The 25,719-nt window shown below is 43.6% G+C and overlaps 2 protein-coding genes across 4 annotated transcripts in view; one reads left to right on the top strand and one right to left on the bottom strand.

The window, feature by feature from the left end:
- PEAK1 (pseudopodium enriched atypical kinase 1) overlaps positions 1–1,924 on the bottom strand; it is a 393,758-nt gene extending 391,834 nt beyond the window's left edge. The window contains exon 1 of the mRNA XM_030186920.1: positions 1,435–1,924. The gene's annotated coding sequence lies outside the window, so the exon portion shown is untranslated. The remainder of the gene's footprint in view (positions 1–1,434) is intronic.
- Positions 1,925–2,007: 83 nt separating this feature from the next.
- Positions 2,008–25,719, top strand: part of HMG20A (high mobility group 20A) — a 175,190-nt gene continuing 151,478 nt past the window's right edge. For 2 of the 3 annotated variants that reach the window (XM_030186968.1, XM_030186933.1), the window contains exon 1: positions 2,008–2,060. In XM_030186968.1, coding sequence (XP_030042828.1) covers positions 2,023–2,060 — 38 coding nt within the window. In that variant the 5' untranslated portion in view covers positions 2,008–2,022. Of the gene's footprint in view, positions 2,061–2,256; positions 2,544–25,719 lie in introns of those variants that run through there. The other variant, XM_030186950.1, reaches the window with a different exon arrangement.

Genomic DNA, 25,719 nt, shown 5'->3' with positions numbered 1-25,719 from the left:
CTAAACTATGACCGTAGCATAGTAAACTGGTTAGATCATGAAGCTAGTAAAATGGCCTTTGCAATTTGATGTTCCTATACACCACATACATGAATAATTTAACTCCCTTACCAAAGGCAACCACAAGCTTTCTAGGGTTCTTGCACAATGCTATGCAGCTTGATGATATGAAATTATTAAACAGAAAGAGCATTTTACATGGTGATATAAAGCTAACATTTCTGCCTTAAAAGCTGTTGAAAAGAACAGGATGGAATACAATATTAATTCTAAGCCTTGATAAAGTAAAATTATAAACAGTATGAAATCCTTCATTAACATATAGTATATGTGTCAGTTTTCCTATTTTGGTATATTTACCAAGATAAAATACTTTTGTCCTTTAACTTCATCTCTAAGCCCACATTTACATATACAGCTATATTATTAAAATGTATATCTTAATAAAACTAGTTGTTTTAGTTAGACCACTACCAAGGACACCAGGACAGAAATGCAGATTCTGAAAACGGAAATTGATAATCCTATTCACTGCCCCTGGTAATCAGTACTGCTATTTATAGATTAAGCAAATAAGAATGTATGCATAATAGACATAAAATATTTGAATTACAGCCAGAAGTAGACTGACGTGCATAAACTATGTGCATTACAGACAACGACTAACGCATACAGTTAAATACAGATCTATATGCCTACATAATATATATACAAATATAATATAGACTGATGTACGGAGTATAAACAAATCCGGTACAGGCATTAAATGCAAACATATAACGAATATGCATGCAAAATTCTTGCATTAGAAAAAGCATATTAAATATGCTACAAATATAAATATACTACATATTCACTGCCTGTGGGTAAAGAAGAAAGATTTAAGCCTGGGGCAGCAACAAGTTTCCTGCTCCTTCTGAAACCTATCATCAGAACCACTAAGATTAAAAAAAAAAACAATTGAAGGAAAAACGGAAAGAATAAAACAATGAGAATGCCAGAGAATGTCAGAACAGAAAATTAAGTTCACTTTCTGATTATTATAAATATAAAACAATCATTGAAAACTACGTGAGTCAAATCCTAATTATCAACTAAATAAATCAATCTAAGGGTTCATGCTCGAGAACAACAAACGAATTGTGAAGTTTATAAACATTTCAAAACATAAACCCGGGAAGCACGCGTCCCTGACTCGGGATAGCTCCCCTTCATTCAGTGCAGAACAACTGGAAACTAGGCAATCTTGTCCAAGAGAATATCGCCCTCCCTATTTCAATATAGAAACACGACCATTTTGGCCCCGTATCTCCATCCCGTCCGATCACCTTTGCTGGGGTTTTTGACCAGACATGTTCTCCCCTTCTTGCCTGACTTTATTAAGAATGCCACTAATAGCTCTGTCCACTCTGTCGCAGTCTCATCATGCCTTACCCAGGATGGTGGGCGCCGCTCTCCTCCGAGTCGTGTCTCGTCCCGTCCCCCCTCTTCTCCCTTCTCAGCTGGAATGCCACAGGCAGCCCGGACTGGGGTGGGCGGAGAAAAGAAAGAAGTCCGTCTGAAAACAGTAACAAAAAACCAAACCGGAAAAGTGATAAACGATAGCAGAAGAACGAAGGTCCGACTTCCAAAGGACCCGCTGCCGACTAGCTCCCACCTTGACACCGGAGTCCGCGGCGTGAACGCACGACCGACTCAGACGGAGAACTTCTCCCTCCCTCTCATCGCTCCTCCAAATCCCACAGACTGCTGCAGCCAGCCTCCCTAATAGCGCGCGGTCTCGAGACGCTCTTTCTCCGCCCAGCGCGCGCAGGCCCGAGACACTACCTGCCCCCTCGCGCCCACTCAGCAAGCGGTCAGCCTTCACTCTCCTGTATTATGATGAACAAGCGAGTGGAATTCACGCGGGGGAGGATCGTTCGCCATTCACTCAAAGAATTCCTCAACCAATCGCATACCCTCAATCTCGCAAAATTGGGCGGAGTCTACTCCCACCAGAGTAGACCAGGCCAGCGCGTAGAAATGTTGTGCGTTGAAAACAGAAAAATCGACCAAATAAAGTAAGCAGGGAAAGAAATATTTGGAATAGTTCGTACCTCCTATTGGACATCTTGAGCACTTCTCAATTACTATTCTGCTATGTTTCTCCATTTTCTCCCACCCCCACCCCTATTAAAGTGTTGACATAAAAAACTACACCTTCTAGCATGCCTTGGGGTTTTGACGTATAGTGCACGTTCTTAGTTTAGATATACATATTCCGAATCTACAAAGTTCGTGGTTCCTTCATTGATTTTCATTCAAGAGGTCAAATAATTCCTTTGTTTGGATGGGCTACTACTTCGAAATAGCTACCGAATTTTTCAAGAGAGCAGCTAAAGGTGAAACCCGCGTACGGAAGAGTTCAACTAGAGCTTACGGGGTCGACGACGGTGCGTGCTTTGCGTGTGACGGCGTCCGCTACCGTGGAGCCCAGGTGGCTCCGAGCTCAGCTCGCGGAGGTCCTATCTATGAATCGGTGGAGCTACAGCCTTCGGTCGTAGGTTAGTAGATATGATGGGTTCGGATAAAAATGTTGAGAGCTCTTTTAGTGGATTGGTTTTGTTTTTGTTCATGATGGAGCATGTTAAGTGAGGCTGTCCGGCTGCAGGCTCTAAAGCATGAGGAACTCCTGACAGAACCCTTTGTGTGTTTTGTATTCGTCGTTTTGAAGGGTTTATTGTTGTCTTTAAATCTTCTATGCTTCTTAAAGTAGCAACGAAATTGAGAATGTTTTCTAAAATTATACGTTGGAGCTATACTTAAAAATTGTTATACCAGAGCTCGTGTATAATACAAGGTTTATGGAGTTACAGTTGTACATTATTATAGTAATAATGTTCTCCTATATGTGTTTATTTTTACTGATAGGAAGCCATCTAACGTGGTGTACAAAGGAGAATATAAAAATGTAAACTAAAAGGGCAAAAAGTAAAAGTCTTTAATGGAAGAAGTTGCCGTTCCTCAGTGTAACAGTTGAGCACCTGTACTAGGAAACAGCCAAACTTTTGTAATGTAGTACAGAAAGAGAGACAATTGTTTAAATTATTTTACTTTTATGTGATACAGTTATGTTGAGTCAGAGGCGAAAGAGGCAGTTGCAGAACATAGTTGAAATTTCAGATATGCTATGAAGATGTGAAAAAGAGTAGTAGTACAGTCATGCATGTAAGGAAACAGAATCAGAAAATATCAAAGGAAGAACAAGATCGGAAAGCTACAAGAGTTACAGAGAATTCCCACCTTGATATGAGATGCAAAAATGTTACTCAAGGATCCATGTTGAACAATGCTGAGATGAAGAAATGGTGGAAAAATACACAGAGAACCAGGTGTGATAAGACTGTGTATTTCCTCCTACTTGTTCAATATATATGCAGAAGGAATCATTGGAGAAGCAGGACTATAGGAAGAGTCTTCCACCAATTTTCACACCTTAGGTTTCATCAACAACCTTCACCATGCTAGATGAAAGTGAAGATTTGAAACATCTGATTATCAAGATCAAGGAACATACTCTGAAAATGGGCCTGCACCTTAACATGAAGAAGGCAAAGATCCTGAAAACGGATAAAATCAATAATTTTGTTATGGAGAGAATAGAAATTGAAAACTTCATCCTGCTTGGATCAATAATTATAAAAGTCAAGAATTCTGATAACATACATCCTGCTTGGATCAATAATAAAACAGTCAAAATTTCTGATAACCATTCTGCCAAGAGTAATATGTTATGTAGACAAGTTTTTCAAATTCAGAGATATATCTCTGTATACAAAGATATGACTTGTCTAACCCATGGCATTTTCAAAAATGTCACATAAATGTGAAAGTTGGAGACAGTGAAGAAGCAAGACAGAAAGAAAATCAATGCCTTAATATTATGGTGCTGGAGAAAGAATACTTTGTATACCATAGACTGCCTAAAGAACAAATCAATTGGTATTGGAGAAGGTGAAACCCAAGCTTTTCTTGGAAGCTGAAATGGCAAGACTTAAATTCATATTTTGGCACTTCATGTTTAAAGAAAGTCATCATGCTTGTCAAGACTGAAGGTCAACACAAAAGCAGAAAACCAGTTATCTCATAGATCCATAAATAATAGTAACAATGGATGCCACTCTATTAACAATTAGCCACCTGACTGAAGACCGAACAAAGTTCAGGGTAGCTAGCCAGAGGGTTCTCTTGAGTTGACACTGATTTAAGCTAAACTATAAGAACTAGAAGTTTGTTCCATAAGTGCCTTCACTGAAAAAAACCTATAATACTCATATAAGTAGCATACTCATGGGGGAATTCTGCACACTATTTTAAACATTTTGCATATTTATCAAAGTATACCATATATCTACTGTCTTTAAATAGTAATTAAACTTCCAAATTGAACATTTCTTATTCAAAGATGGTAAATTTCAAAGTTGTAATGCAGATTTTTTTCCCAGGAGTACATTAATAGTAATTTATAAGTAGGGCTTCTGGCTTTCAGTGACTTTATTGCAGCAATCTCTAGTCCTTTTGACTTCTTGTGGCAATACACTTCTGTTTATAGTTGTTGCTACAAATATCAGCAATTAAGAAAAAAAAAAGTACTACCTGCACTTCCTGTGAAGCTATGCGGAGCAAATACAAGAAATCTAGAAGCCCTAGCCATAAGCCTCATCACTTCTTCCCAACATATGCACACACTGGCCCTTCAGATAACCCCTGCCTCCCTTCAACACTCTTTCCTCCACTAACTAATCTCCCTTCAAAATTCTCTCAGCTCATCAACTCCCCCTTCCCCCACACATAATGTTACCTTTCTCAGTTCTTCACACCGCATGCCTACTTACCCAGTCTGCTCCCTTGTCCTCTCTCCTCTACTCGTTCCCTTACCTTATCATACATTCCTTTATCCTCTTTTGTTCTCAACTTGCATCCCCCACCGCGTCACCTTTGTTTCTTATCACCTTACCCTCTTTTGTCCTCAGCACTTCTTCCCCATACACTCATCTGCTACCTCTCATCTCCCTTTCTGTACATTCCCCCCCCCCCCCCCCCCCCACACACACATACATTCTGTACCTCTTGTCTCCAGTTTGTATCTCCCCTTCTCCACAAGCTTTTATTTATTTGGTATACCACTAATCACCCTATTACAGCTAAGGGGTTAACAAGAAAAGCACAAATAAGGGAGCAGGGATGGGACATAGAATTAGAATGGAAGAGCTTGAGTAAAAAGCCAATGAGTTTAACATTTTTTTAAAAGGCAGTATATGACAATTCAGATTTAATATGAAGTGGCAGAGTATTCCAGAATTTCGGGACAGCATCGGCAAAAGCAGTGGCCCAAGTAGTGTCCAGTTTTATAGCAGTGGGAGAAGGAAGATGAAGGAAGGGACTGCTGAGAGGAGTGAAGAGGTAGGGGAGAGGAACTTGGAATGAGAAGATTGGAGATATATTCCAGAGCAGATGGATGTAGTTTATAGGTAATACAGTAGGGTATGAGTAGCTGGTGTTCTTGTTTGAGGAAAGGAGTGATATGATTGAATTTGTGGACATTGTGTAAAAGTTTTGATAGTGGTAGATTGTACAAGCTGGAGATGCTTTAATGAAGAGAGGTAAACAAGAAAAGTGTGTGTTACAGTAATCCAGATGGTACAAGAGAGACAAGAGTCTGGATACATGAGGTTGGGAGATGAGGCTTAACCGAGCAAATTCGTTGTAGGGCAAAAAAGGGTGACTGAATAATTTTATTTAATGTAGTGTTTTCTTGTCCACTGCTTTCCCTCCCATTTTTCATTAGCCCCTTGAGCCCTCAATAAGTACTTTCCACAATCTCTCTCCTCTCTCACTCAGCACAACCATTGTTGGGTATACTTCTCCCTGGTTCAAACACAGCTGCCACTGCGGCTTTCCTGGCTCTTTTAGCATGTGATCAAGGTGGTCCTTAAAATTCTATGCTGTTCTTAGTCTTGCATGAAAAGCACAGAACTTCTTACACCATGTTGATCATATGCCGGAAAATCTGTGTAGTGCAGGAAGGCCACTGCACAGACTATGTTTCAACTAGTGCTCCTCTCAGACGCAAGGAAATTTTGCACTGCAATTTACAGTTGCATGTAAATCCACTAGGAGTCGTAGTACCTGGCAATGGGAGCAACTTTAACAGCATGTTTAGTCTTATTCAGTGATGTTAATGCACCTTTCAATATTGATTTTAATCTCCTGAATATTCTTGCTGGATTCCTCAACTCCTAGGTACTTATATACACCTTTCTATTCGACCGTAACATCACTTTGTATTTGTTTCATCAAAGATGTGGCTAATGCCTCATGGTACTATGTAAGCCATATTGAGCCTGCAAATAAATGGGAAAATGTGGGGTACAAATGTAACAATTAAATAGTCATCTGTCAAAACGATGTAGTTTTGCTTAGGGAAGGTTTCCTTAGCACATTTGTCCAGGCCACAAGTCATTCTGATGTCATCTGGAATTTTTCTGATAAATGGTGATCATCAACAAACAGTGTGATACTGTCAGGATTAAATTAAGACTGAATCCATAGTCCAGAATTAATAAAAAATACTGAACGGGTTAAGTGCCATACAAAACAAGAGGGATGCAGGGAGTCTTCCTGAAATATTCCTTTCTGGATCTTGATGTTAGGAATGACAAACTGTCCATCTTTCATACTTCAGGTAGTTTGGCTTGCCACATTTTCATCGTGATGTTGATGTATAAAATAATCTCTGAATTGAGTATATTTCAAGGCACTTTATTATCCAGGAATGTGGAATGCCATCAAAATCTTTCTGTTGTTGTTTGTTTTATGGTCAATCCATTCTATGCAGAGATTTCTTTCTTTCTCAGCACTGACCATGATGGTTTTATTTAGCAGTAACTGGTTTTTGGTTCCATATGCTCCTCTCTTATTGTCCTTCTGTTGTATTGCCATGTTTTTAGAATATGCTCATACTGACTGTATCGGCATTTATCACAATGAACATTTTATAGACTAAAGATAGACAAGTTATGGGTCTGTAATTTTGAGAACATAACTTTGATTGCTCTTTGGAAGAATTGTTCTTCCTGTTATTAAATCTGGTTAGTCCTTTAACCAATCAATCTCTTCTATATGTTTTTCACAGTAGCGTATCTGATAAATACTAATGTTCAGTATATTATGAAAACATTTGAGACCACTTTGGAAATTTGGTTGTTACTCCTAAGATTTTCATAGTTGAGTGAAGGGGATATATGATGTTCTCAATGGTAAATGATTTAAGACTTATAGCATGATGAGGACTAGTAAGAATGGTCTTAGTCTCCTCATATTCAGACTACCATGTCTGTTATACAGACTACCATGCTTCACCAAAGCAACCCCCTTCTGTTCGATTTTGCATTGGCTGCCAGTAAAAGATAGAATATCATTCAAGCTGTGTACCTTCATTCACAAAATTTTGTATGGTTCTGCCCCAATATAACAACCTCACTGAATTACCCTCCCATAATGTCTCTAAATCATCTAGAAAATATCTTATCCTACATTTCCCAAATAGTAAGAAAGTAACCTACAAACTACTACTACTACTTAACACTTCTAAAGCGCTACTAGGGTTACGCAGCGCTGTACAGTTTAACAAAGAAGGACAGTCCCTGCTCAAATGAGCTTACAATCTAAAGGACAAAATGTGCAGTCAATCAAATTGGGGCAGTCTAGATATCCTGAATAGAGGTATAATGGTGGTTAGGCGCCGAAGGCGACATTGAAGAGGTGGGCTTTGAGCAAGGATTTGAAGATGGGCAGGGAGGGGGCTCAGCGTATGAGCTCAGGAAGTTTATTCCAAGCATAGGGAGAGACGAGGCAGAAAGGGCGGAGCCTGGAGTTGGCGGTGGTGGAGAAGGGTATTGAGAGGAGGGATTTGTGCTGTGAGCGGAGGTTTCGGGAAGGAGCGTAAGGGGAGATAAGGGTAGAGAGGTAATGAGGGGCTGCAGATTGAGTGCATTTATAGGTTAGTAGGAGAAGCTTGAACTGTATGCGGTGCCTGATCGGAAGCCTGTGAAGTGACTTGAGGAGAGGGGTGATATGAGCATGTCGGTCCAGGCGGAAGATAAGACTTGCAGCAGAGTTCTGAACGGATTGAAGGGGGGATAGATGGCTAATTGAGAGGCCAGTGAGGAGTAGGTTGCAGTAGTCAAGGCGAGAGGTAATGAGAGAGTGGACGAGAGTTCGGGTGGTGTGCTCAGAGAGGAAAGGGCGAATTTTGCTGATGTTATAGAGAAAGAAGTGACAGGTCTTGGCTATCTGCTGGATATGCGCACAGGAGAAGGAGGAGTCAAAGATGACTCAGAGGTTGCGGGCAGATGAGACGGGAAGGATGAGGGTGCCATTGACTGAGATAGAGAGTGGAGGGAGAGGAGAAGTGGGTTTGGGTGGAAAGACAATAAGCTCGGTCTTGGCCATGTTCAGTTTCAGGTGGCTGTTAGACATCCAGGCAGCAATGTCGGATAAGCAGGCCGATACTTTGGCCTGGGTTTCCACAGTGATGTCTCATCTTTATGCTGACGACATCCAGCTTTATCTCTCCACACGAGACATATTGGAAACCATGAGATAAGATCAGCGAGCCCAGGGAAGAGGTGTAGATTGAAAAGAGAAGGGGTCCAAGGACAGATCCCTGAGGAACTCCAGCAGAGAGCGGGATAGGGGTGGAGGAAGATCCATGAAGAATGTACTCTGAAGGTATGGTGGGAGAGATAAGAGGAGAACTAGGAGAGGACAGAGCCTTGGAACCCAAATGAGGACAGTGCGGCAAGAAGTAAATTATGATTGACAGTGTCAAAAGCGGCAGATAGGTCAAGGAGGATGAGGATGGAGTAGTGACCTTTGGCTTTGGCAAGGAACAGGTCATTACAGACTTTAGTGAGTGCCATTTCAGTCGAGTGTAGAGGGCGAAAACCGGATTGAAGCGGATCGAGGATGGCATTAGAGGAGAGAAAATCAAGGCAGCGGCTGTGAACGGCACGGCGCGTTCAAGTATCTTGGAGAGGAAGGGTAGGAGGGAGATGGGGCGGTAGTTGGAGGGACAGGTAACTTTTCATACTGAGGCAATAAAAAGAACTCCTCACCTAAAACCATCAAATGCACCAATGATTATTTGTTATTCCAAAGTCTGTTAAACACACTTCTTCAGTCTGGCCTTTAAGGAAATAAGCACTCTTCTCAAATAAACTTGTGGCATTAATTCTTACCTTATCTCACCGCCCACTACTCCTGTCTATCCCAGTTAATCCTAGCCCTTTACCTTTTTCCTCCATATTCCAGTTATCTACATTAAATCACTAAGAGGCATATTTTCAAAGCACTTAGCCTTCCAAAGTTCCATAGGTTTCTATGGAACTTTGGAAGGCTAAGTGCTTTGAAAATATGCCTCTAAGTATTTCAAGTTTTACTGGTCTAACATTATGGGCCCTGTTTACTAAGCCGCGCTGTAGGCACGCAAACTTTTTAGTGCGTACTAACTGTAGAGACATCCATTATATTCCTGTAAAACGTTTGCGTGCCTACAGTGTTGCTTAGTAAACCGGGCCCTATATGATGTGGACTGATAGGGTTCTCCACTTCTGGATTTGGTAGCGATGAAATGGAATGCCAAAGTGCCCAAATTCTTCAAAGAACCGGACTTGATGGGCTTCATCCCTGGCCGGGGACACATCTACTGTATGTCTTCCCTCCTTGGCCCATAGTAGGCCACATGTTGAAAAGGATCGCATTGCACCGGGGTTGAATAATTCTCATAGCCCCAAATTGGCTGAGGAGGCTGTAGTACGCAGACCTTATTTGACTGCTGGATGGAGATCCTGTCCTTCTTCCGCAGGTATATGGCATAGTGAAGCGAGATCTGGTGCTCTTGGAAGATCCATGCCCCGCTTTGGTCTTACAGCTGGACCATTGAAAGGGCTCAGTTGAGATGAAAAGGTTATTCTGATTTGGTCATTTGCTACCTTGCTTCAGGCTCAGAAATGCTTTTCATCCATGGAGGATGTTCGAAAGCTGGTGTTTTGAGCGTGAACTTTCTCCCTTTTTTGCTCCTGGCAGGCCTTCAGAAAGGATTGGCACTGTTTTTTTCCACAAGTTCAGGTTGCAGCTTTGGCTTGTTTGAGGGGCCAACTACAGAAGACATTTCTTGCAGCTCACCAGGATATCATTTTTTGATTGGGTGACAGGAGAATTGAATCAGGGACGAGCTATGGACGTAATCTACTTAGATTTCAGCAAAGCTTTTGACACGGTTCCCCACAGGAGGCTTTTAAATAAACTGGATGGGCTGAAGATAGGACCTAAAGTGGTGAACTGGATTAGGAACTGGTTGACGGACAGACGCCAGAGGGTGGTGGTGAATGGAGTTAGCTCGGAGGAGGGAAAGGTGAGTAGTGGAGTGCCTCAAGGATCGGTGCTGGGGCCGATTCTGTTCAATATATTTGTGAGTGACCTTGCCGAAGGGTTAGAAGATAAAGTTTGCCTATTTGCGGATGATACTAAGATCTGTAACAGAGTGGACACCCCGGAGGGAGTGGAAAACATGAAAAGGATCTGAAGAAGCTAGAACAATGGTCTAAGGTCTGGCAATTAAAATTCAGGGTTTTTGTTATTTACCAAATGCAGACTAATAACCCCTTCTATTATATAATTTATACAGTATATCTTACTAAGTAACTCTATTTCACCAATCGTTTTTATATTTTTTCTCTTGCATTCAAAATAGTGCTCAGTGACTGGAAAAACATTTCTAGACTGACTAGCAGCCATATATAATGCTTTCCTTGTGGTGCAAGAGAAAAAATATAAAAACGATTGGTGAAATAGAGTTACTTAGTAAGATATACTGTATAAATTATATAATAGAAGGGGTTATTAGTCTGCATTTGGTAAATAATAAAAACCTGAAGGGACATCTATACCCCAGAAGTGGTGACTAATTAAAATTCAATGCCAAGAAATGCAAAGTGATGCACTTAGGGAATAGAAATCCACGGGAGACGTATCTGTTAGGTGGCGAGAGTCTGATAGGTACAGACGGGGAGAGGGATCTTGGGGTGAAAGTACCTGAGGATTTGAAGGTGACGAAACTGTGTGACAAGGCGGTGGCTGTATCTAGAAGGTTGTTGGGCTGTATAGAGAGAGGTGTGACCAACAGAAGAAAGGCAGTGTTGATGCCCCTGTATAAGTCGTTGGTGAGGCCCCACCTGGAGTATTGTGTTCAGTTTTGGAGGCCGTATCTTGCTAAGGATGTAAAAAGAATCGAAGCGGTGCAAAGAAAAGCTACGAGAATGGTATGGAATTTGTGTAACAAGACGTATAAGGAGAGACTTGCTGACCTGAACATGTATACCCTGGAGGAAAGGAGAAACAGGGGTGATATGATACAGACGTTCAAATATTTGAAAGGTATTAATCCGCAAACGAACCTTTTCCAGAGATACGAAGGTGGTAGAACGAGAGGACATGAAATGAGATTGAAGGGGGGCAGACTCAAGAAAAATGTCAGGAAGTATTTCTTAACGGAGGTGGATCCTTGGAATGCCCTCCTGCGGGAGGTGGTGGAGATGAAAACGGTAACGGAATTCAAACATGCGTGGGATAAACATAAAGGAATCCTGTTCAGAAGGAATGGATCCTCAGGAGCTTAACCGAGATTGGATAGCAGAGCCGGTAGTGGGAGGCGGGGATAGTGCTGGGCAGACTTATACGGTCTGTGCCAGAGCCGGTGGTTGGAGGCGGGGATAGTGCTGGGCAGACTTATACGGTCTGTGCCCTGAAGAGCATAGGTACAAATCAAAGTAGGGTATACACAAAAAGTAGTACACATGAGTTGTCTTGTTGGGCAGACTGGATGGACCATGCAGGTCTTTTTCTGCCGTCATCTGCTATGTTACTATGTATGTTACTATTTGATTCTTGCAGGGAGTGAGCCACTTGCGGCCTTCTTTCGTACACTGTGTCCAGAGTGGAACCTTAATTTAGTCCTTCAAGCTCTTCAGAAGTCTCCTTTTGAGCCATTCCAGAAGGCTTTCTTGAATCTTAAAGACAATGTTCTTGGTGGCTGTTACAGTGGCATGTGAGGTTTCAGAGCTTCAGGCTCTCTTCTCGGAATCCCTTTCTTCGCTTTTTGGAGGCAGGGGTCTCCCTGCACACATGGTTCCTTCCTTTGTTCTGAAAGTGGTATCAGCATTTCATCTCACCAAATCTGTGGAGCTTGTGTCCTTTCGCAGGGAGGGCGATGAGGCTCACTATTCTTCCTTGATGCATAGAATTCTCATTAGATATCTGGAAGTCACAAATGAGTGTTAGTGCTTTTTGGCAATCAGAAGCTTGGCCTCATAGCTTCCAAGCCCACAGTTGATAGATGGCTGAACGAGACTATCACGTCGGCTTATTTGCTTGCAGGGAAGCAGGCTCCTCAGGCCTTGCAGGCTCATTTTACGAGGCATACAGCAACATCCTGAGCAGAGACTACCTTACTGTCTCTGGTAGATATTTGCAAGGCGGCATGACTCTATCATGAGCCCTTCTGCATTGGCCCCACACAGAGATTCTGCTGTTCACCTGCTGGATGAAGCAGCTCTGAAATGTTAACTATGAGAGCATGTTCAAGATGATTTGTGTGAACATGATTGTGTCAGGTGACAAAAATGATAAAAGGGATGGGACAACTACCCTATGAGGAGAGGTTAAGACGGCCAGGACTCTTTAGCCTGGAGAGAAGGCGGCTGAGATGTGATATGATAGAGGTTTACAAAATAATGAGCGGGATAGAACGGACAGATGTGAAGCGTTTGTTTACGCTTTCTAACAATAATAGAACCAGGGGACACAAGATGAAATTAGAATGTGGTAGGTTTAAAACAAATCAGAGAAAGTTTTTCTTTACTCAGCGCATAGTTAGACTCTGGAACTCATTGCCGGAGAAGGTAGTGACGGCAGCTGGCCTTGCTGAGTTTAAAGGGGGTCTGGACAGATTTCTGAAGGAAAAGTCCATTGATCGTTATTAAATTTTTGGGGTTTTGCCAGGTTCTTGGGGCCTGGATTGGCCGCTGTCGAAGACAGAGTGCTGGGCTTGATAGACCTTTTGTCTTTTCCCAGCGTGGCAGTACTTATGTGTATCTGAACCCAAGTGTGCATATGTATGAAATAGAAAGATAGGAAAGTAAAACCTCTCTTATTTAAAATGCAAGGTACTTAATATGATGATATTGCTGTAAAGTGCAAAATATGAGAAAGGGGAAAAAGCCTGTGCACTCCAACCTCCACCCAAAATATATTATTAAGGTACTAGTAAAATAGCCCCGTTTCTGATGCAAATGAAACGGGAGCTAGCAATGTTTTCTTCTGTGTGCATGTGGGAGTGTGTGTGTCCCTGCCCTCTGGCCTCTCTCCCCTCCCCCCTCTGAGTCCTTCACTGTTACAGAGCCAGCGATTTGATTTTGTGCTCTGCTGTTTTCCTTCACTGACTGTGTTACAGAGAGGGCGGGGCAGACACTCTTAGGGAAACCTGATATCTCGCCCCCTTCACACTTCCGGCTGGAGGCTTCATAGAACGTTGGTTTTGCCTTTTATATAGAGAGATGGCGGAAATAACATGGGTCAAACTTTCTTCATTGGCATAAAAAACCCTTTCACTTTGAATCTTGCTAAAAACTTCAATGGAAAATCTAATTTTTCATGGATCCAAAAAAAAAAGTGAAAAAGACACTTAGCTTTAGACTTTTAAGTTAGTGGTAAACACAGACGTGCAGGAAAAGTCACTTAAGCTTGTTCATTGAAATTGGCCAGGGAGGAAAGGATGACTGCAGAGGGGGCCTCCAAGAGAAGAACTGCAGCTAAGCGTGGAGTAGAGTGAGGGGAAGGAGTGTGGAGTGGTGGAGAACAGTGAAAGCCTGTATTGGAGTAAAGGATAGAAGAAATGCACCCATCATGTACTCCTGCATGTTCCATTTTTCCTTCCCAAAACAAACTGAGGAGGGGGGGAGGCAGGCTGCAACATGGGAATACTACTACTGCTACTTAACATTTCTAGAGCGCTACTAGGGTTACGCAGCGCTGTACAAGTTAACAAAGAGAGACAGTCCCTGCTCAAAGAGCTTACAATCTACATGTCAAGTACATATCATCCCAGGTGAGAAAATCCTGAAGTAATTTTAGATCCCTTGGACTGAGCTCTATGTTGGTGCACGAAGATGCAATTTTGGTTTTCTTTTGCAGTTGACTAAGAAAAGCAGAATTACATTTACATGCATGCAGTATGGTAAAACATAGAACTGGCTCAATTTGTGTGTGCCTTTACCTGGAACTATGTGGTTACCCTATCTGTAGGGAAACTTTCCTTAAAAAATTGTTAGCCTTCCTCTAATTACTTTTAAATTGTTTTTCCAGTTATATTCAAGTTTCAACCTCAGGTAGTAAAGCTTCCAATGATGATGATTTGTCATGATTTTTTTTTTCCATACACCAGATGAAAGCAAACAGGGTAATTTTATAAAGCTTTTTGTGCATGTAAATGGCTGCTACACAACTGTGGAGAGGTATACATGTGTACTTTTAGGTGGATCGCGTGTAGACTTTACTGGGGATCAGGGCAGAGCTGTGATATCATGGACTTTGCATAAAATACACATACATTTATATCTCTGGCACAAATGTAAATGTGTATGAGAATTTGTATGCTATGGGGGGATTATTGTAAGAACCTATTTATAAATGTGCATTGGCGCTAGAGAATGACATGTCTCTCTACTGCAACTTCTTGTTTTGACACTAAACAGGAATTTGCAGTAGAGCGGGCAGGACGCAGCAGGAGGAAGAACACGGAGCTGGCCTGTGACTGTGAATAACTGCCGGACAAAGTTTGTCCCCGGCCTGTCCCTGCACAGGGTGGTTCGTTAACTATCCCATGCATCAAGCAGAAGGACTCGGTAGAATACTGCTGCAATAGTTGCACAGTAAGGCATGGCAGGCAACTGATGGAACTTGTTTTTTTTTGAGAATATGAACACCTAAGTTGAATATTATTTTTCTCCTCGCTTTTGTAGTACACCCCAGACCTCCTCCATGTACTTTGAGGAAACACAAAAACAGGAAGCCCAGAAACTTACATTTTTCTACTGTGATTCACAGTCACTGCCGACTCCATGGCCTTCCTTCTGCCGCGTCCTAGTCTCTCTACTGCAACTTCTTGTTTTGACACTAAACAGGAATTTGCAGTAGAGCGGGCAGGACGCAGCAGGAGGGAGAACACGGAGCTGGCCTGTGACTGTGAATAACTGCCGGCTGCAGGAAAATGTAAGTGGCGCCCGCGAGGAGAAGGACTGGGATGGAGGAAAGATTTGTTACTGCGGGAACAAGGCTTTTTACCATTCCCATGGGGCGGTAAAAAGCTCTGTTCCCGTATCCATGGTGTCTAGTTAGGGTGTGGCCCTTACCGCAGTATCCACGGTAATAGTAACCATGTCATTCTCTAATTTGTGCTTCTGTTGCCGTTATAACATAGGTGAGGTTTTTTTGAAATTTTTTTAGGCTCCCTGTTATTAGATTACCCTCATAGTAGGCAGTCCCTACTCCTTAGAGCTTACAGGCTAGTGAAGATGTACAACAAAAAGAGAGCCTTTGAGCTAAAACAGTAGGCTATTACAAAGACGTTGTTAGAGGCGCCGTTGCCCATCTCTACTTACCTATCTCTTTTTTATTCTGATATACTTAAATTATATTTTTCTCTACCAATTCTATGTAATCCATATTACTATGTAAGCCGCATTGAACCTGCTTTGAGTGGGAAAGTGCGGGGTACAAATGTAATAATAATTAAACTGAGGATATTATAATGAAATATATGTTTGGGTCTTGTTACTAGATGCTTTTTTATTTAGTGTTATTAGGTATAGAATATGCCTTCCCGGTTGATGCCTTGAGCTACTGCTGCAAAAAGGTGTAAATTAATCCAAAATCCCTTCCCTGCGTAAAGAAACTGAGACATGGAGTCCTCAGGTAGAGTCTAGTTGAATGAGCAGAAAGAATTATGATTATAACTGTGAAAACATGATTGGTAGGAGCTAAGCAAAGTAGATTATAGGTCATTATTCTCAATGTTGATTACACTTTTCATTTGTCCTTGACATTCTCAAACTTTAGCATCATTGCTTCTTTTTATATTCTGTAGGGAGAAGCAGTTCAGTTTCATTGAAATTTTATGAAGGTTAAAGCCTATTTTGATGAGTAGAATGGCATGACTGCCAAAACCTAAATTAAATTACCTTATGAGGGTTATGTTACTAGAGGCTGTGTATTTTAAGTCTAATTTATAAAGACAGATATATGTTTATATGTTTTGTAAAATACTAGGGACAGATTGGCAGAAATCACTCCTGGATTGAAGCCCTGGACATGATGTATGACTGTTCGGGAGCAGCTGTAAATTTTCATGCATAAAGTACACGCATACACTTGTATTTTATAAACAATGATGTATTTATTAGTTAATTTCTCATAACCATTTGCAAATTTACTGTATTTACCAAAGAAGGAAATTAGTTATCATAAAATATTTCTTCGTCCTTTGTTTGGATTTTCTTTTGATAAAAATGTAATCCGTCATGGAAGTGCATGTAAATGGAAATCCAGATAAACATGTGTATTAAAAACTGTTTACTGTGGGGTTAATTTAAGAAAGCATTTTCAACATGTAAACCATGTTTTACTTGTATAAAATTGTCTCTTACAGAACTGAACAGCCAAATATGTGTGAATTAGTCTGTCTTATACAGTACATGCACTGTGTGTAAGTGTTCCTCGAGCTATAGTTTGGAAGGAGTTGCAGTGTATGCCATACACGAACACAATAAATCTTCTTTGGAGCACATGCAATTCCTTGTCATCAACAGCAGATGAATTCATTAACTGATGGGTTGTATCTGCCTACCAGCAGGTGGAGATAGAGAACACTGAAAGCACATGGTGTTTCTGGACGCCCAACTCCCTCTGCCTTCAGTATATCTCTATCTCTCAGCAGGTGTGGACGTCGCTTCTCAGCTCCTGGATTTCTGCCTGGGGTGGCTCCTCTGCTTTGCCAGTAGAGCAGGGGGTATTGTGGCTGGTGGTGGCCGCTTTAAAGGCATACTTGGTTATCCCTGTCCCTGCCTTACCCCATTCATCCTCCTCCCAGAGTTCCTCTGTGGCTGCCTGCCTCTAACTTTCCTCACAGTAAAAAAAAAAAAAAAAAACAGAGAGGCTTTCTCCTGAGCTCCTGGTTCGGTGCAGCTTGACTGTAGCTTGTTTGACTTGGTCTCCTGAGGTGAGAGTGGTGCCCAGCTCCTCCGGGGACGTTCCCGCTGACAGAGCTCTGTGCGGGGTAAGTTTTGGCGCAAAGGCGCCATTTTGTTTTCTGTATTTGATGGCTGCTGAAGGGGTTAAGCGCTGCTCCCACTGTGGGAAACGCAGATCAGCAGCGGGGCTTTGCAGCACATGCTGCCTAGATGCTAATGCTGGCACGAGCATGGCGGGCAGTGATTCTTCCCACCCGCCAGAGTTAGCAGCGGCCGCCGTCTTGGAGGCGCCGCATGACTCGACCCTTGCGGTTGCGGAGGGGTCTGAGTGCAGGGAGACGCCTTGTTTCGAGTTTTCTAGAGGAGCTTTTGCCTCCGCTTCCCCCAATGTGGGGGCGGGTGTACAGGTGAGTTTTTCTCCCCTGAATTTGTGCTGCTGATGCATAAGGCTTTTAAGTTTAAACTAGTAAAAAAGGCCCGTTTCTTTCAGAAATGAAATGGGTTCTAGCAAGATTTTCCTCAGAGTGTGTGTGAGAGATGGAGAGTGTGATAGACAGAGAGTGTATGTGAGAGACAGTGAGTGTGTGCCCCCTCCCCCCTTCCTTTATGGTTTGAGGCCCCCCTTCCACCCCCAACTCTTTGGTCTCGGGACCCCCCTCACCCCCTCCCTGCAGCCACCCATGTCCAGCGACCCTCCTCTCCTCTGCCCCCCCCCCCCCCCCCCCTCCAGCCACCCAGGCTGACTTCACTAATTCCCAGGCAGGGAGAGGAGTAGGGAAACACGCGGAGCAAGTATTAGGGAGTGGCGCATCAAACAATGACCCTCCTCTCCCCCTGGCCCCCCCTGCAGCACCCATGTCCTGCGACCCTACTCTCCCCCTGTCCCCCCTCCAGCCACCCATGTCCAGCGACCCTACTCTCTCGCCTGCCCCTCCTTCACCCAGGTTGTGTAACCAGTTCTTCGGGGCAGGCAGGAAAGATCCCTGGTCCTGCCTGCCCGCTGCTGGCGCTGACGCTCCCCTGCTGCCGGATCGCTGTTCAAAATTGCCGCCGAGACTTCCAATGGCGGACTCGCGAGACTTCTGCTGAAGTCTTGGAGGCCGCTCTTGTAAGATATGTAGGACCGGTGGCTGGAATCCGAGCTGAAGTGGTCCTTTGAAATCTCGGGCCTTTCCCTTATGGGTGACTATTTGCAGTTCCTATGCAGCCTGGGCCTGCCTTTCCTGGTTGCAGCAGGCGGTTGAGCAGCCCGCCGATGGAGCGGGTTCCCTTGCTGAGGTCGGCCTGCGTATGGAGTCTGCCCTGTCTTTTTTGGCTGATGCCCTTTATGATCTGGTCAGAGCTTCGGCTAAGCAGATGTCGGTGGCGGTTGCTGCCCGCCGCCTTCTTTGGCTCTGGCATTGGGCGGCTGACATGGCCTCTAAACAAGGCTGGTGAGGTTACCCTTTCAGGGCCTTCTTTTATTTGGGGAGGATTTGGAGAAGATTGTTAAGAACCTAAGGGACAGTCCCAACGGTTGCCTGAGGATAGGCCGAGGCCTTCTTCCAAAAGTCCTTCTTTTCCCTCCTCTTCCAGGCCACGTTTTCGCGAAGCTCGCACGTATCGCCCGGGGCGCTCTGTGGAGTTTGGTCAACGTACCCGTTTCCAACAGAAGAACTTCTTTCGTTCGGACAAACGCGCTGCGGCATCCAGGCAACGTCCAGGAGTTCAGGGGTGTCCCCCTCAATGATGGGGCACCAGTCCACTCGTCGGTTCCCGCAGTAGGGGGTCGTTTCTCCCTCTTTTTCGAGGAGTGGACCAAGATTACTTCGGATCAGTGGGCCCTAGACCTGATCAGAGAAGGTTACCGGCTAGAATTTGCTGTCCCAGTAGGAGAAGCGTTTTTGGAGTCCCGATGCGGCACTGCCGTCGTCAAGCATGCGGCAGAATACGAGACCTTGCAGGTGTTGCTGAAGCTCGGAGCGGTGATTCCGGTTCCTCCCGCTGAACGCGGCTGCAGTTTCTACTCTGTTTTGTGGTGCCTCGAAAAGGGGTCGTTCAGACCTATCCTCGACTTATGCAGAGTCAATGAGGCCTTAGGAGTTTAACACTTCCGCATGGAGATCCTGCGCTCTGTCATTGCGGTGGTACAGCCAGGAGAGTGTCTTACGTCTCTGGACCTCAAAGAAGCGTACTTGCATATTCCCATCTGGCCGCCGCATCAGCAGTTTCTCCGGTTTGCGATATTGAGCCAACATTTCCAGTTTTGCGCCTTGCCTTTCGGCCTGGCGACTGCCCCTCGGACCTTTTCCAAGGTCATGGTGGTAGTGGCTGTCTTTCTCAGGCGAGAGGGTATCAGAGTTCACCCTTATCTCGACGACTGGTTCATCAGAGCGAATTCGGCAGACAAGAGTTGACTTTCCACAGCCAGAGTTGTTACAGCTCTTCAGACTCTGGGCTGGGTAGTCAATATGCCCAAAAGTCACCTGACCCACTCTGTCTCTCAAGTATTTGGGGGTCCAGTTTGACATGGTTTCGGGGTTAGTTTTTCTTCCCGACAGCAGGCGGTTCAAGCTTCAGGATCAGGTCTGCCTGCTCCTGCGGATGCCTCACCCTCAAGCTTGGGATTTTGTTCAGCTCCTGTGATCGATAGCGGCCACCATAGAGGTGGTTCCCTGGGCGAGAGCTCACGAGTCCGCTGTAGCTTGCTCTGCTTCAGCAGTGGTCTCCGATTTCCCAGGAATACCAACGCAGACTACGGTGGCGACCTGCGACCCAGCGCAGTATGGATTGGTGGCTTTCCGACAGCAGGCTGTGGCAGGGGATGCCACTGGCTCTTTCTTTTTGGTGTCTGGTGATAACGGATGCCAGCCTTTTGGGCTGGGGAGCTCATTGCCGGGGACACTATGCTCAGGGTCTGTGGTCCACTATGGAAGCAGGATGGTCCATCAATCGCTTGGAACTGAGAATGATATTTCAGGCTCTTCTGGCCTTCCACAGGACGCTGAAGGTCCGAGTTCTGTCAAACAACACGACAGTAGTGGCCTACATCAATCGTCAGGGCGGCACTCAGTGCAGGGCCATGGCTGCGGAAGCATCTCAGATCTGCGACTGGGCCGAGCGCCACCTAGAGCTGCTGTCCGTGGCTCACATAACCGGTCAGAGCAGCGTGCAAGCCGATTTCCTTTGCAGACTTCAAATCGACCCGGCGGAATGAGAACTGGCAGATAAAGTTTTTCTTCAGATTTGTGCCTAATGGGGGACTGCAGGCTTGGATCTCATGGCGTCAAGCGTAAACCCCAAAGTCTCTCGCTTTTTCAGCAGAAAGAGAGATCCTCGCTCGGCAGGGTTGGATGCTCTGGTTCAACCTTGGCCCTCGGGCCTCCTGTATGTGTTCCCTCCTTAGCCCTTGATAGGGCGAGTTCTACTTTGGATTCGTCTGCACCGAGGATTGGTGATTCTCATCGCCCCGGATTGGCCAAGGCGTCCGTGGTAGACGGAGCTCCGGCGGATGCTGGTGGATGCGCCTCTTCCTTTGCCTCGGGTTCCAAACCTCTTAGTTCAGGGTCCGGTGACTATGGAAGATCCTTGCCGCTTTGGTCTTATGGCCTGGCTCTTGAGAGGGCGCAATTGAGGGACAAGGGCTATTCTAATAAGGTTATTGCCACACTCTTGCAGGCTCGACGCGGTCTGCCTTTGGAACTTATGCTCGGATTTGGCGCACTTTTGAGGCATGGTGTACGCCAAAGTCTATCTCGCCGACTCTGGTGACAGTCTCGCTCTTGCTGGACTTTTTGCAGGACGGGCTACAAAAGGGCCTGGCCTACAATTCCCTTTGAGTTCAAGTGGCAGCGTTGGCCTGCTTCCGGGGGAAGGTCTCTGCATTGTCCCTTGCTGCTCATCCGGATATTCTACGTTTTTTTAGAAGGGCGCTTTGTCTCTGTCCTCCTTTGCAGTCGCCTTGTCCGGCTTGGAACCTGAGGCTCGTGTTGAAGGCGCTCCAGCGATCTCCGTTTGAGCCTCTTAAACGGACTTCTGAGAAGGATGTGACTCTCAAGACAGTTTTTTTAGTGGCAATGACATCAGCTAGAAGAGTGTCTGAGCTTCAGGCTCTTTCCTGTCAGGATCCTTTTCTGCAGTTCTCAGAATCAGGGGTAACTGTTCGTACGGTGCCTTCTTTTCTGCCTAAGGTGGTTTCAGCTTTTCACCTGAACCAGCCCATTTTTCTTCCTTCCTTTTGTAAGGAGGAGTTTCCAGACTCCTTTGGGCAATTGTGCTGTTTGGATGTCCGCAGGGCTCTGTGGCAGTATCTGCAGATGTCAAATGAGTTTCGGAATTCTGATCATTTATTTGTTCTGTTGGCAGGTCCTCGACGGGGGTTTCCAGCGTCTAAGGCCACTATAGCCTGATGGCTTAAGGAACTCATTTTTTCGGCTTATCTGCTTTCAGGGCGGTCGCCGCCTGAAGCATTTAAAGCGCACTCTATGAGGGCAATATCCTCTTCATGGGCTGAAACGGGTGTTTTTTCTCTTCAAGAGATCTGTTGTGTGGCTACCTGGGCTTCTCAGCTCTCTTTCGTGCGGCATTACAGGATGGATGTGGCAGCGTGGCAGGATGCGCATTTTGGAGCGCAAGTGCTTGCTCGCAGAGTTGCCTGTTCCCACCCTACTTAGGAAGTGCTTTGGTACATCCCATCAGTTAATGGATTCATCTGCTGTTGATGACAAGGAAGTGGCTGTTTTTGAAAAGTCCTAAAACATAGGTGCCTCTGTGCCTTTTATAACAGACACTCAAGATTATCCCCAATACTGCACAAATGGGGAAAATTAGGTTCTTACCTTGATAATTTTCTTTCCTTTAGTCACAGCAGATGAATGCATTAACTGATGGGTTGTATCCGCCTACCAGCAGGTGGAGATAGAGAACACTGAAAGCACATGGTGTTTCTGGATGCCCAACTCCCTCTGCCTTCAGTATATGAAATTTCCAAAGCAGAGTGAATAAAAAAGACAATGTAACACAAACTTTCCTCACAGAGAACAAACGCCCCAGAACCGGGGCAATAACCAAAGGAGGGGCGTTATCCAACCTCCTGCAATAAAAACAGCATATAGAAACTCTGATAGCTTCTCTTCAAGTACTCCTGATGAAGCATAATGTCTATGCAACATCTCTACAAAAACTAAAGTCAGTCAGGGAGGGATCATGGATTCATCTGTTGTGACTAAAGGAAAGTAAATTATCAAGGTAAGAACCTAATTTTCCCTTGTTTGTTAGTGTGATTTGTTTGTTTAAAATATTTATAATCTTACAATTCTAGGCGGTGTACAATATAAAAACATGCATAAAATCAAAACAAACCAATGACAAAATCAACAAAAACACACAATACATCGGAGTCTGCTATATTACTGTCTGACTTAACCAGCAAAAAATAGATTGGCATGTTTAAGTGCAAAAATATTTAATTATAAAATTTTCCTTTCACATGTCTGTACAATGATACCTGCATCTTACATGTGCTGTCAGCACAATCTAGTCTAAATAGACAGAACAAACATCAATAAAAAAAATCAAGCCGATAATGTGGTTAAGTGGAAGATTTAGATGACCATGAGGGTAAAGCAGTAACTGCAACATTATGCCATAATCTAAGAGATGAGGAAAAAAAAAGTTTTTGAAATATATCAGCCTGGAATGGGTTCCAAAGCCATTCTAAAGCTCTGGGACTCCACCAAACTACAGTGAAAGTCATTTTCTCCAAATGATCGGTATGCCAAAATTACTCTAAGGGCACAGTGACAATTCATTCAGGAAATCTCAAAACATCCCTGAAGAACATCTAAAGAACTGCAGGCCTCTCTAGCCTTGGGTAAAGTCAGTGTTCTTGATCTTCAGTAAGAAGCAGACTGGGCAAAAATGGAATTTGTAGGAGAGTAGCAAGTCTCACATTTACAAAAACACACCTGGATGATCCTGAAGCCTTAAGGGGAAATGTTATACGGTAAATGAGTCAAAAGTGGAACTCTTTGCACATCACAGGTCCCATTATGTCTGGAGTAAAGTAAATCTTTACTATTCCCCAATAATCTGATTACAATATTTAATATCTTGGGGTGGAAAAGACTTCAGACAATTAGCTACCTAACATAAATGGGCACAGAGCTGAACTGACCATCATAAGTCAGAAAAACATCCCCTGATATTTTTGTTTATTAACCATTTAGTGCTCACTCTCAAACAATAACTGCACTACTCTGGCAGCAAATAAATATATAAGAAGCGGCAACTTAGCTGAAATAGCTCACGTTCGACGGAGCCTCTTTGTTTCACTATATAGATTCCTCAGAAGCAGCTAGTCAAGCCATGCTGAACAGTTATTCACACTGCCAATCTAAAAATTAGACAATGAAAAATTATTTAGTGAAAAAACTTTACTGGGTTTCCAAAATACTTCCCCTACTAGCAAAACTCACAGCTCAATTTTCAACCGAGTTGAAAAGATGGCACCTCTTCGTTTAAATCAGACACACTTCACAGTCGACCAGTCCATTTCTGACCCATCGTAGGTGGGACTACAGAACCAATTGATCAATTTTATTGCACAAAAAATAACTAATATGTTCTCCAGAAAAATCTCAATCTGCTTTCAGAGGAAGACCATCCCAATCAAGAATTCAGTCCCACAGGTTCTATAGTGTTAAGTTTAAAAATCTTTCTGAAAGATCTTTATCAAGAGCTGAGATGCATTCACTCTCGTATGACTTATCTGTTGTACTAAATTGTTCATTTGATTTGTTTCAATTTCATGTGGCTTTGGAACAGTTTATTAGGTCTTTCTTTTGAAGTTGTGTTTTTGTTTTACTAGAGACATGATATATGACTGGTCCATCGTTAAAAATAAATCACCCTGAACTCCTTCGGGACATATACCCTATTATTTCTACTTTCAAAAGAACTAGTGTTACAGGATGTAGCTGTCAGTGCCACTGGACTGGTTTTGCTAAGAACCTCTCCCCTGATGAATAGGCTGCTTTGAAAACCCTCTGATTGGATCCATCCATTGTGATTCGAAGAACAGACAAGGGTGGTATGGTAGAAATTTTAAATAAAACAGACTATGATGAGGAGGTGTATCATCAACTGAACCATACCACTTCCCATCAACTATTGGAGACTGACTTCACTACTAGGCTTCTAACACTAATTTTGGACATTTCCAAAGCTTTTGATGAAGGCTTTTACGTTTTCATATTTTTTTATTTAGTTATATAAAGTTTTACATTACTTTCCAAGCAATTCCACTTGTACAGAAAAATGCTACACAGGTAATCAAAAATACATGTTTTTACCCGAGAAATTTTTTTAAGCGACCGCTCAAGTCCACAATATCAGGATCCAAGAATTAACTAGAGGAAAAAAGAAGAAAACTTTTAAAGGAAATAACATACCACAGGTACACGGGCTAGATACACATTAAATGAAGAGCTCATCTTAATCTCCTTCAGTTTTCTTAGTTGCTAGAAAGGCTGATAGATGAGAAGGTTCAAAGAAAACATATGTAAAGATTTTATATCTAATAATACATTTACATGGATACCTTAAAAAAAAAGGTTCCACCTATTTGAAGGACTCCAGGTTTCATTAACAGAAACTGCTTACATCTACATTGAGTGTCTCTCGATACACCTGGAAAATTTTGAATCTTAAAACCTATATACAATTTTTCCTTGTCATCAAGCAGATGAAGCCATTACGTATGGGTTATGTCCATCAACCAGCAGGGGAGATAGAGAGCACTCAAACTTTCACAGTGTCCTCTTGGCCAGCTAGCTCCACTGCCTCTTCAGTATTCTCTATCTCCCCTAGCAGGGTGGCTGCAGCTTGTTCGAGCTCCAGAAAAATCTGCCGGGAGGTGGTTCCTGGCTTGCCAGTTGTTAACCGGGGTGTTGGAGGCTATAGCAGCCTCACTTTAAAGGCACATAGGTTAGCCCTTTCCCTGCCTTACCCATACCTCTGTGGATGTGGACATATTGCCTTGCTTTCCCTGTCCTTACCCACCAACAGTGGATGCAGGCATATAGGTTCGCCCTTTCCCTGCCTTTCCCACTCATCTGAGCCTCCGGAGTCTTCAATACCTCTGCTTTCCTCACAGCTTAAAAAAAAAAAAGTTGCGTCGCGTTTTTAAACGCAGAGACGCTGGAACAGAGGTTTTTGACCTGATTTTCAGCAGGATCGTAGTTGTACACTAGATCCTTTGAGGTAAGAGTGTTTTCCAACTCCTCCGGGGTGGGCCCGCGATCGGGGCGATTTTGGCGTGAAACCGCCATCTTGGATTTTACCGCCGTTTTTCGGCGATGGCTGCGGACAATGTAAAGCGCTGTTCCACTTGTGG

The sequence above is a fragment of the Microcaecilia unicolor genome, chromosome 1, assembly GCF_901765095.1.
Source record: "Microcaecilia unicolor chromosome 1, aMicUni1.1, whole genome shotgun sequence".
Lineage (NCBI taxonomy): Eukaryota > Metazoa > Chordata > Amphibia > Gymnophiona > Siphonopidae > Microcaecilia > Microcaecilia unicolor.
The sequence above is the reverse complement of the archived record's forward strand: the minus strand, read 5'-3'. Positions and strand labels throughout refer to the sequence as shown.